This window comes from Pleurodeles waltl, chromosome 1_1 (genome assembly GCF_031143425.1).
Source record: "Pleurodeles waltl isolate 20211129_DDA chromosome 1_1, aPleWal1.hap1.20221129, whole genome shotgun sequence".
Classification (NCBI taxonomy): Eukaryota; Metazoa; Chordata; class Amphibia; order Caudata; family Salamandridae; genus Pleurodeles; species Pleurodeles waltl.
This window is the reverse complement of record NC_090436.1, coordinates 217243646-217256283: the sequence shown is the minus strand read 5'-3', so window position 1 is coordinate 217256283 and position 12638 is coordinate 217243646. Positions and strand designations below refer to the sequence as shown.

Here is a 12638-nt window from a genome sequence, read left to right as displayed (position 1 = left end):
AAAATGTTCTTTAACAAGCACTTTGCAATCTACTATGCTTCATGCTCTTTTAATATAGCAGTACTTTGATGAAAAAGTTAAATGCTTACCTGCAAGAGACTCTTCATATTTAAGAATGTGCTCGACTAAATTATCAACAAGTTGGGTGCACGCTTTCTTTACAGGTTTATATGAGGAATCTTCCTCTGTCTTCAAGAGCTGGAATACACATACGCAATTAGAATTATATAATTTATTACATTCCACTGAGATGATTTAATAGTCAAACAGCTTTGTTGAGTAATAGCTGAACCTTTTAAACATGCAGTATGTCACTTTAAGAGATTGATGAAACAATTTGTGAAGTTATTTACTTACATTTTGAAGAAGTTGTTCAAACCAGTCATAACCAGTATCTCTGCAAGTAGCCACCTACCATAAACATGAAAAGAAAAAGAAACCGTGTTGGTTCACCCATTTATGAAGCACATATATTTAAACACAAAATGAAAATGAACAAATTGGCTGAAACTCAACCTGCAATGTTAGGACATTAAGCTAAAACAGATACGGATCCTGGTTATAAGATTATTCAGATGACTAATAGAATATTGTAAAAAAATAAAATAAAATAAAAAAACACAAACATCGCGAAAAAGAAAAAATTACTATATATATATATATTTATATATATATATATATATATATATATATATATACACATATATATACACACATATATATATATACACACACACACATACACATATATATATATTTTTTTTACACAAGTCAACCAGTTACATCCATCTTGAACACCCAATCAGCCTAATCGTCTTGAATACCACTCATTTAATATTTCAATGTAAAACAAAATCAACCAAGAGCCACACATAGTTGAAAAATACAAACAATAAGGAATCTGGGCAATCCATAGTGTAAATAAGGAAGTTTAAACTTTTGTATGACTTTACAATGCATGCCATTTCCACGCATGTTAAGTATATGAAAGTATATGTCGTTTTAGGTATTTAAATAATTTAATTTATATTTTTTTGGGGCGACCACCCACCACGTTTTTAATTTACTTCTAACCTCCCTTTACTTTACCACTCCCATCTCCTAAACTCTACAAAAACACTCACCTCCCTTTACCTCTGTCCAACCCTAAACCCTAAAATAACCTTTACCACTAACCAACCATAAACCTAAAATTACACTTACCTCCATTTATCTCTACCCAAACCTAAAACCCTTAAAATAAATATTTACACATGTATTTATATATACACAGGGATGTGGAATTCCTATCGCCCGACGCCCGGGACATCTTGTTTGGGGTCAAGGGCAACAAGTTTTTATGTTTACTTTGTCCTTGGGACAAGTAGGCCCAACCCTCTGCAGCCCAAACCCTTTGGCTGCCTGTTTACAGAGAGTGGAGCTCTCTGCAGTTGAGGTAATGTGTTTCCAAAAGATAATGCTGTTCGAACTTGTATTTATGGTTCATTATTTGAAAGCCTTCATTATTAGGGTGAGTGCTGTAAATAAATGTTTTAAGGTCACACTTCACTAATTACGTTGGTTCCAGTACAAAAAAAAATAAACGTGTATACACATGTTTGAAAAGTTTAGGCTATGAGGCGAAGTATAATGCTCCCAGAATGCTCTCTGATTAGATGCAAATGAAGTGTCTTTTAGTAAAATGTGTTGATGCATTCTAGTATTTCCCAAAAATATTTCTAATGGGAAATCAGTGTAACCATTTTCAACACGATTATGGGAAGCAGGAAAATAAACAAACACTGACAAAGCCAACTGATCTGACATATTTTTTATAAGTCTTTTAGTTTCATCAATGCGTGTCTTGTTTTGACATGGCTTTTGTAACACTTTATTGTTTTGGGAGCTACCAGGCCCTCAACATTGTAACAAACACTGGCAAAAAAAAAAAAAAAAGGTTTTTGAACTCTAAAAGCACATGTTGCCACCAGTGGCATAACAAAGGCCCCGCAGCCGCCCTCCAGGGGGCCCCTTCAACACAGCACCTGCCCTGAGTGAGTCTGGAGAGAAGGCTCCTCCATGTTCTTTGCAAAGGGGCACCCTCCAGTTTCGTTACGTCACTGATTGCCACTGTAGTTCCTGACACTGAACAAAACTACTTTGTGTGCCAATATGCTCCTTGTGGAAGAGCAGAATGCGATCACTCACAGTAAAGCCAGCCGAAAGAGAGAGAAATAGAAGTTTAATAAAAACAAAATGTCTTTGTTAACACCAGACCTAATTAAGGACCAAGACCCACATGTAGGTAGCTTTTTGCATGTCGCAAACAGCGACTTTCGCTGTTTGCGATGTGCAAAAAGCACATTTCGATGCACAAATCCAGTTTTGCGATTTGGTAACCTGGTTACCGAATTGCAAAATGGGTTTGCGACTCGCAATTAGTAAGGGGTGTTCCCTTCCTAAACGCGACTCGCAGTGCAATGTAGGATTGTTTTGTGACCACGAACGCGGGCGCAAACCAATCGCAGTTTGCACCCATTTCAAATGGGTGCTAACACTTTCGCAAAAGGGAAGGGGTCCCCATGGGACCCCTTCCCCATTGTGAATGTCACTGTAAAAAAAAATTCAGAGCAGGCAGTGGTCCTGGGGACCACTGCCTGCTCTGAAAAAATGAAACGAAAACGTTTCATTTTTGTAATGCATCTCGTTTTCCTTTAAGGAAAACGGGCTGCATTACAAAAAAAAACTGCTTTATTGAAAAGCAGTCACAGACATGGTGGTCTGCTGTCTCCAGCAGGCCACCATCCCTGTGAGGGCCGCCATTTGCCAGGGGGTCGCAAATTGCGACCCACCTCATGATTATTCATGAGGTGGGCATTTGCGAAGCCCTTGCAAATCACAGATGGTGTCAGGGACACCATCCTACATTCGGATTTGCGACTCGCAATTTGCGGGTCGCAAATCTGAACCTACCTACACGTGGCCCCAAATTCTTAAAGAAAGTCACAAAAGTGCACCCATGGTATATGTCTTACCCCTATAAAATATTTGTGAACTGTATTTTAGCATGGGTAAATACGCATGTGTAGATTTGCTCATGTGAAAATCTGTTGAGCATTTGCAAGTTCATTTTCCCTCCAGCCACTTTCTTCCCAACCCTGGAAGAAGTTCTAATTCTGCCATTGTCAGGAGTAAATGTGCAGCCTTTCTTATTATGGGAAAATATTAGAGAGAAGCTGGTGAAAATCTTTAAAACATGCAGGTTAGTAGGTTTGCAGACTCAAAGGCATTCCAGCCCTGGAACTATTGCTTACTGCTTCCTCCAGCCCCAGTATGCAGATCTGCAGAAAGGTGGCAAAATAAGGAAATTGCTACAGTAGGGATTGAAACTGCAAGTATTCAAGCCCTACTATGGTAGTAGCCCTGGCATAATCAGAGAGGCTATTATCAGAGCTCTTACATAATGAGATTGCTGCCATAATTTGTCGCCACACTACATGGCACCAAAGGGACAAGTAGATCTTTTTACAGGACAAGTAGATTTGAGAAGCAACCTGTCCCCTGGACAAGTAGATATTTTAATAAATTCCACACCCCTGATATATATACACACTATATATACACACTATATATATATATATATATATATATATATATATATATATATATATATATATATATATATACACACACACACAAAATATACACACATACAAAAAAAAAAAAACAAAGGTTAAGGTAATGTAAATGGTATAATAAAAATCTGTTTTCGCCACAAAAAAAAAAAAAAAAACCTTCACGGAAGAAAGGTTGAAGTAATGTTATATTTAGATGAATTTCTCACTAAATGTTAACGTTTTGAACAAACAAAAAAAAAAAAAGAGAAATTCAGCACTTAATGACACTAACTATAACTTGTGCCCCTGCCGTGCACTGCTAATGACCTCATATTTGACCTCTCTCATGACATCCCAAATGACACTGATGGAATCACTGATGACATCAACGATGACATCATCCAATGACTGTCAGTTTGTTAAACAGTTTACATAGAGGAGGGCAGCTACTGTATTACTTTTCTATTTAATTTTGTACAGCCTGAGTCCAGCTAATGGATGCAAGTGCTTACAAAACACATGCTAATGCACCATATCTGTGTAGAGGTACTGAACATTTTATACAGCTTTTTTTATTCAAGAATAACTGTGTGCAGGTGACAGTTGACTTCTGTTCATTATGCTTCAGGCACGTTTTTTGGCTGTACAGAAAAGGTTTCCTACAGGAGAAAGATTCTACGTAGTATATACTAGCTTTTATAATCAGCCTTCAATTATTACACAGAATCTTAACAAGATAATTGATACTTAAGCTAGAAGTACTAAGAGTGAAGATATGCACACATGCTAGTTTTGCTAGAATAGATGAGCTATCTGTAAAGTTAACATCATAGTGTTACGGTGCAGGCAGTAGGTTCTTTAGCACATTCAGACTGTGGTTATTTTTAGCAAATCATATATATATATATATATATATATATATATATATATATATATATATATATATATATATATATATATATAAAATGTCACTTACCCAGTGTACATCTGTTCGTGGCATTAGTCGCTGCAGATTCACATGCTGTGCACATCCCGCCATCTGGTGTTGGGCTCGGAGTGTTACAAGTTGTTTTTCTTCGAAGAAGTCTTTTTTCGAGTCACGAGACCGAGGGACTCCTCCCATTTCGACTCCATTGCGCATGGGCGTCGACTCCATCTTAGATTGTTTTCCCCGCAGAGGGTGAGGTAGGAGTTGTGTATGCTAGTAATAGTGCCCATGCAATGGAGTGAATACGTATGTACATAATGAAGTTTAAAGTAATATATTTACAAATGTTCAAGATCAACTTCTAAACGGCTACAGGCTCCCGGGGAGGCGCATGTGAATCTGCAGCGACTAATGCCACGAACAGATGTACACTGGGTAAGTGACATTTTCCGTTCGATGGCATGTGTAGCTGCAGATACACATGCTGTGCATAGACTAGTAAGCAGTTATCTCCCCAAAAGCGGTGGTTCAGCCTGGAGGAGTTGAAGTTGTTTGAAATAATGTTCGTAGTACAGCTTGACCTACTGTGGCTTGTTGTGCCGTTAACACATCTACACAGTAGTGTTTGGTAAATGTATGAGGCGTAGACCATGTTGCTGCCTTACATATTTCGTTCATTGGAATATTTCCTAGAAAGGCCATGGTAGCACCTTTTTTTCTGGTTGAGTGTGCCTTTGGTGTAATAGGCAGCTCTCTCTTTGCTTTGAGATAGCAGGTTTGAATACACTTAACTATCCATCTAGCAATGCCTTGTTTAGAAATTGGATTCCCTGTATGAGGTTTTTGGAAAGAAATAAATAGTTGTTTTGTTTTTCGAATTAGTTTTGTTCTGTCAATGTAGTACATTAGTGCTCTTTTGATGTCTAATGTATGCAGTGCTCTTTCAGCTACAGAACTGGCTGTGGGAAGAACACTGGTAATTCTACCGTTTGATTCAAGTGGAACGGTGAGATCACTTTTGGTAAAAATTTTGGATTTGTCCGTAGAACTACTTCATGCTTGTGTATTTGAATAAATGGTTCTTGTATGGTAAATGCTTGAATTTCACTCACTCTTCTTAGAGATGTGATGGCAATCAAAAATGCAACTTTCCATGTTAAATATTGCATTTCACAAGAGTGCATGGGCTCAAAAGGTGGACCCATGAGTCGTGTTAAGACAATGTTGAGGTTCCATGAAGGAACTGGTGGTGTTCGTGGTGGTATAATTCTCTTTAGGCCTTCCATAAATGCTTTTATGACTGGTATCCTAAATAATGAAGTTGAGTGCGTAATTTGCAGGTAGGCTGAAATTGCGGTCAGATGTATCTTTATTGAAGAGAAAGCTAGCTTTGACTTTTGCAATTGTAGTAAGTATCCTACTATATCTTTGGCAGATGCGTGTAAGGGTTGAATTTGATTATTATGGCAGTAATAAACAAATCTTTTCCACTTATTTGCATAGCAGTGTCTAGTGGTAGGTTTCCTAGCTTGTCTTATGACCTCCATACATTCTTGTGTGAGGTCTAAGTGTCCGAATTCTAGGATTTCAGGAGCCAAATTGCTTGATTCAGCGATGCTGGATTTGGATGTCTGATCTGTTGTTTGTTTTGTGTTAACAGATCTGGTCTGTTTGGTAGTTTGACATGAGGTACTACTGAGAGGTCTAGTAGTGTTGTGTACCAAGGTTGTCTTGCCCATGTCAGTGATATTAGTATGAGTTTGAGTTTGTTTTCACTCAATTTGTTTACTAGATATGGAAGGAGTGGGAGAGGGGGAAAAGCGTAAGCAAATATCCCTGACCAGCTCATCCATAACGCATTGCCCTGAGACTGATCTTGTGGGTACCTGGATGCGAAGTTTTGGCATTTTGAGTTTTCTTTTGTTGCAAATAGATCTATTTGTGGTGTTCCCCACATTTGGAAGTAAGTGTTTAGTATTTGGGGGTGAATCTCCCATTCGTGGATCTGTTGGTGATCCCGAGAGAGATTGTCTTCTAACTGGTTCTGAATTCCTGGAATAAATTGTGCTATTAGGCGAATGTGGTTGTGAATCGCCCAATGCCATATTTTCTGTGTTAGGAGACACAACTGTGTCGAGTGTGTGCATCCCTGTTTGTTTAGGTAATACATTGTTGTCATGTTGTCTGTTTTGACAAGAATGTGTTTGTGGCTTATTATGGGTTGAAATGCTTTGAGCGCTAGAAATACCGCTAACAGTTCTAAGTGATTTATGTGAAACTGTTTTTGCTGTATGTCCCATTGTCCTTGGATGCTGTGTTGATTGAGGTGTGCTCCCCACCCTATCATGGAAGCATCTGTTGTTATTACGTATTGTGGCACTGGGTCTTGGAAAGGCCGCCCTTGGTTTAAATTTATACTGTTCCACCATTGAAGCGAGATGTATGTTTGACGGTCTATCAACACCAGATCTAGAAGCTGACCCTGTGCTTGTGACCATTGTGATGCTAGGCACTGTTGTAAGGGCCGCATGTGCAACCTTGCGTTTGGGACAATGGCTATGCATGAAGACATCATGCCTAGTAGTTTCATCACCAGTTTGACTTGTATCTTTTGATTTGGATACATGGTCTGTATCACATTGTGAAATGTGTGAACTCTTTGCGGACTTGGAGTGGCAATCCCTTTTGCTGTGTTGATTGTTGCTCCTAAGTATTGCTGTGTTTGACACGGCAGAAGGTGCGACTTTGTGTAATTGATTGAGAAACCTAGTTTGTGGAGGATTTCTATGACATATTTTGTGTGTTGTGAACACCGTCTTAGCGTGTTGGTTTTGATTAACCAATCGTCTAGGTACGGGAACACATGTATTTGCTGCCTTCTGATATGTGCAGCTACTACTGCTAGGCATTTTGTAAAAACTCTTGGTGCAGTTGTTATTCCGAATGGCAACACTTTGAATTGGTAATGTATCCCTTGGAATACAAACCTTAGGTACTTTCTGTGTGAAGGATGTATTGGTATATGGAAATATGCATCCTTTAGGTCTAGTGTTGTCATGTAGTCTTGTTGTTAGAGCAGTGGGATTACGTCTTGTAATGTAACCATGTGAAAGTGATCTGATTTGATGTAGGTATTTAATGTTCTGAGATCTAGTATAGGTCTCAGACTCTTGTCTTTTTTGGGTATCAGAAAGTACAGGGAGTAAACTCCTGTGTTTATTTGTTGTTTTGGTACTAACTCTATTGCTTCTTTTTGTAGCACTGCCTGAACTTCTAGTCCTAGAAGATCTATATGTTGTTTTGACATATTGTGTGTTTTCGGTGGAATGTGTGGAGGGAATTTGAGAAATTCTATGCAATAACCATGCTGGATAATTGCTAAGACCCAAGTGTCTGTTGTTATTTCCTCCCAATGTTTGTAAAACTTGGTTAGTCTCCCCCCCACAGGTGTTATGTGTTGGGGATTTGTGACCTTGAAGTCACTGCTTGTTTGGAGGAGTTTTGGGACTTTGGAACTTTCCTCTATTCCTTTGAAATTGTCCCCCTCTATATTGTCCCCGAAAACCCCCCCGCTGATACTGGCTCTGGTAAGTGGGCTTTGTTTGTGAGGTTGTGGCTTCTGTGGTTTGCCCTCGAAACCCCCCTCGAAATTGGGTCTTTCGAAATGTGCCTCTGCTCTGTGGGGAGTAGAGTGCGCCCACGGCTTTGGCCGTGTCAGTGTCTTTCTTAAGTTTTTCGATCGCAGTGTCCACCTCCGGCCCAAACAACTGCTGTCCGTTGAATGGCATATTCAGCACAGCTTGCTGTATCGCTGGTTTAAATCCTGATGTACGCAGCCATGCATGTCTCCTTATTGTTAAAGCTGTGTTGACAGTTCTAGCAGCTGTGTCTGCAGCATCCATTGCTGACCGTATCTGGTTATTGGAGATACCCTGTCCTTCTTCTACTACTTGCTGCGCTCTTTTTTGGAACTCCTTGGGTAAATGTTCAATAAGGTGTTGCATCTCATCCCAATGGGCCCTATCATATCTGGCTAGCAAAGCTTGCGAATTTGCAATACGCCACTGGTTTGCTGCCTGTGCCGCCACCCTTTTGCCTGCAGCATCGAATTTTCGACTTTCTTTATCTGGAGGTGGTGCATCTCCTGAAGTATGAGAGTTGGCTCTTTTGCGCGCTGCTCCCACTACAACAGAGTCTGGTGTTAGCTGTTGTGTAATGTACACTGGGTCTGTTGGTGGCGGTTTATATTTTTTATCTACTCTTGGAGTAATGGCTCTCCCTTTAACAGGCTCCTCAGACACTTGTTTGGAGCGTTTTAGCATTCCGGGTAGCATAGGAAGACTCTGATATTGGCTGTGTGTGGACGACAGTGTATTAAAAGAAAGTCGTCTTCAATGGGCTCTGAATGAAGGCTGACATTATGAAATGCAGCTGCTCTTGACACCACCTGTGCGTAGCCTGTACTATCCTCTGGTGGCGATGGTTTATCTGGATAGCATTCTGGACTATTATCTGACACTGGTGCGTCATAAAGGTCCCATGCGTCAGGGTCATCTTGACTTATTCCTGTATGAGTTGGGGATTGCATCATTGGTGGAGTGGCTACCGGTGATGGTTGCTGAGTGATGTGGGGATGGTGGTGGTGTTACTTGTTTAGCCACCTTTGCGTGTGGCTGTTTGTCTTTGTCTTGGAAGGCAAGCTTGCGTTTCATTTTGACTGGAGGAAGAGTGCAGATCTTCCCTGTATCTTTTTGAATAAAGAGCCGTCTTTGTGTGTGATCTGGCTCTATTGCCTGTAATTCCTGTCCAAATCTATGTGTCTTCATTTGTGTGGACAGTCCTTGTTCCTCAGTGTAGGAACTTGTTTTCGGTTCCGAGGTCGGATATTTCGGTACCGAAACCTTTTCGGCTGCTTTTTTCGGCTCCGACGAAACCTTTTTTACTTTCGGCGTCGTGCTCTCTCAGTGCCGACCCGTTTCGGTGCTGGTGTCTCGGTGCCGAATCTTCTCTGAGCCACTATCTCGGGCCCGAGATTGCTGTGTGCAGGTATCTCGACCGGAGTCGGATGACTTCGACACCAGCTCGCCCTTTTTCGGTGCCGATGAACGGTCACCTACTTTTCGGGTTAAGCCATGGCCTGTTGGCGGTGGCGTCCCCTGGGCTTTAGCGCTTTTCTTGTGAGTTCTTGGTTTCGACGTCTTACTCACGGTTTTCGGCGTTTCCTCGGGATCGATCTCCTCAGAGTCCGACTCCTGGGTGGAGAATGTTTCTTCCTCCTCCTCGAAACGCTCTTGTCCTGTCGGCGCCGATGCCATTTGCAGTCTTCTTGCTCTTCGGTCCCCGAGTGTCTTCCTGGACCGAAACGCTCGACAGGCGTCACAAGTATCCTCCTTGTGTTCTGGTGACAAACACAACTTACAGACCAGATGTTGATCTGTATATGGATACTTGTTATGGCATTTTGGACAGAAGCGGAATGGGGTCTGTTCCATCAGCCTTGAAGAGACACGTGGCCGGGCCGACCAGGCCCCGACGGGGATGGAAGAAAACCCCGAAGGGCCACCGGAGCTCTTCTTAATTCGGTGTCGATCTGTTGTAACTAACCCGATACCGAACGCAAACAATACCGACGATTTTTCCGAGATTCTAACTAACTTTCCGACCCGAAACACGGAGCGAAAAGGAACACGTCCGAACCCGATGGCGGAAAAAAAAACAATCTAAGATGGACTCGACGCCCATGCGCAATGGAGTCGAAATGGGAGGAGTCCCTCGGTGTCGTGACTCGAAAAAAGACTTCTTCGAAGAAAAACAACTTGTAACACTACGAGCCCAACACCAGATGGCGGGATGTGCACAGCATGTGTATCTGCAGCTACACATGCCATCGAACATATATATATATCCCCAACCGAATAAACTGACATTGCACTCCTGGAGTCCGTAAAAATATACTTCATTTATTGCACTAGAAAGCAACAGACATCACAACGCATTTCGACGATAAGTCTTCTTCAAAGTGATTCAGTCTGTGTTGCTAATCACATCCTGTTATCTAATTTTATAATCGATCTTTCATGCAAATGATGCAAAGTCCTTCCAGCTGGTAACAACCCATCGCTCTTGTTAAAGGCACGTAATTCGACGCTGCACAATCACCGGTGCTACACCGATTAAAAGAAACTTGCAGTGATTCAATAAGTTTACTTTTCAGCACAGACATAATCGCTACTGTTTCTAGTGCAATAAATGAAGTCTATTTTTATGGACTCCAGGAGTGCAATGTCAGTTTATTCGGTTTGATTTATAAGGGCTTCTGGTCTTTGCCCTAACATTGCACCAGCAGAAAGGCGCGTCGCTTCTAGACCAGTTGTTGTGGATGATAAATTCAAAAGCGACAGCGCCCGGCATGAAGGACTATGAATAATCGAGGGAGCGAGGAGATACTGATCTCCTGCGTGTGTACACTACACTGAAAGATTTGGATCTCTGACATTCAATGCGCCGTGCGTCACCTCGGGTTGGCACAGTCTCACTTTGGATTAGTGAGCAGGCCTGAACAGTGACTGTGTCGATGCAGCCCTGAAATGAGAGGGTCTGGGGTCCGTTTGTTTGGAGTGAATTGCAGTAGTGGAAAGCGTCTGATCATTAATAAATGGAGTTTCTAACATCATCTTTAACCATGGAAGATCGAAGTAAGTGTTTGGCACGAACTTTATAAAGTAACAAATTGGAAACACAATCATAATACAACAAATTGGTGAATTGTAATAAGATGTTAACAGGATGCAGCACAGCGATTTTAGTACATGTCGAATTCAGTGATGGACAAGCATATCATCGAGTTACTCAAGTTGAAATGAACATTTTTTTAGGGGATAAGATGTGTTGCAATTGAAGTGGACTTCTAATCCCAGAACGCAGCACAGAGTACAACAGTTGCTTTATGGACCAAACTCCGGATATATGTTCTTGGTGTACAAACGTTGTGACTTTGATCTATCAAAAGGTATAGTTCGTGATTAAATGGTGATCAAACAGTAGCGATTATTTCTGTGCTGAAAAGTAAACGTATTGAATCACCGCAAGTTTCTTTTAATCGGTGTAGCACCGGTGATTGTGCAGCGTTGGATTACGTGCCTTTAACAAAAGCGATGGGTTGTTACCAGCTGGAAGGACTTTGCATCATTTGCATGAAAGATCGATTATAAAATTGGATAACAGGATCTGATTAGCAACACAGACTGAATCACTTTGAAGAAGACTTATCGTCGAAATGCGTCGCGATGTCTGTTGCTTTTTAGTGCAATAAATGAAGTCTATTTTTACGGACTCCAGGAGTGCAATGTCAGTTTATTCGGCTGGATTTATGAGGGCTTCTGGTCTTTGCCCTAACATTGCACCAGCAGAAAGTCACTTCTAGACCAGTTGTTGTGGATGATATAAATATATATAAAAAAAAAATCCAGCTGTTGCATAATGTGTACATTGTTCTTGACAGATTTTTTTAATACTCTGCTGTGATTTTCACTGTGTGGACCCTAAGGTGATCCCTGCCTTTAGAAATCCTCCATCCTGGTTTTGGAGGATTCCCCCAATAGGATTAGGGATGTGCCCCCCTCCCCACAGGGAGGAGGCACAAAGAAGGTGTAGCCACCCTCAAGGACAGTAGCCATTGGCTGCTGCCCTCCCAGACCTAAACACACCCCTCAGTATTTAGGGGCACCCCAGATCCTAGGAAATTAGATTCCTACAATCTGAACAAAGAAGGACTGCTGACCTACAAGCCTGCAGAGAAGGAGGAAGACGACAACTGATTTGGCCCCAGCCCTACCGGCCTGTCTCCAACTTTGAAAACCTGCTCCAGTGACGCATCCGACAGGGACCAGTGACCTCTGAAGCCTCAGAGTACTGCCCTGCACCCAAGGACCAGGAAACTCCTGTCAACAGCGGCTCTGTTCAAAACCAGCTACTTCTTGGCAACAAAGAAGCAATTTCCGAAGACTTCAAATTTCCCGCAGGAAGCGTGCGACTTCACCCTCTGCACCCGATGCCCCTGGCTCGACCTGCAGAAAACCAACACCTCAGGGAGGACTCTCCGGCGACTGCGAGCC

The 12638-nt window shown here is 41.6% G+C and overlaps 1 protein-coding gene across 17 annotated transcripts in view; it reads right to left on the bottom strand.

Annotated features, from left to right (window-relative positions):
- The window catches only part of NIPBL (NIPBL cohesin loading factor), a 1341000-nt gene that overhangs the window by 306871 nt on the left and 1021491 nt on the right, over positions 1-12638 (bottom strand). For all 17 annotated transcript variants that reach the window (XM_069221119.1, XM_069221174.1, XM_069221201.1 and 14 more), the window contains 2 exons: positions 358-411; positions 90-198 (listed from right to left, as the gene is read on the bottom strand). In XM_069221119.1, coding sequence (XP_069077220.1) covers positions 90-198; positions 358-411 — 163 coding nt within the window. The remainder of the gene's footprint in view (positions 1-89; positions 199-357; positions 412-12638) is intronic.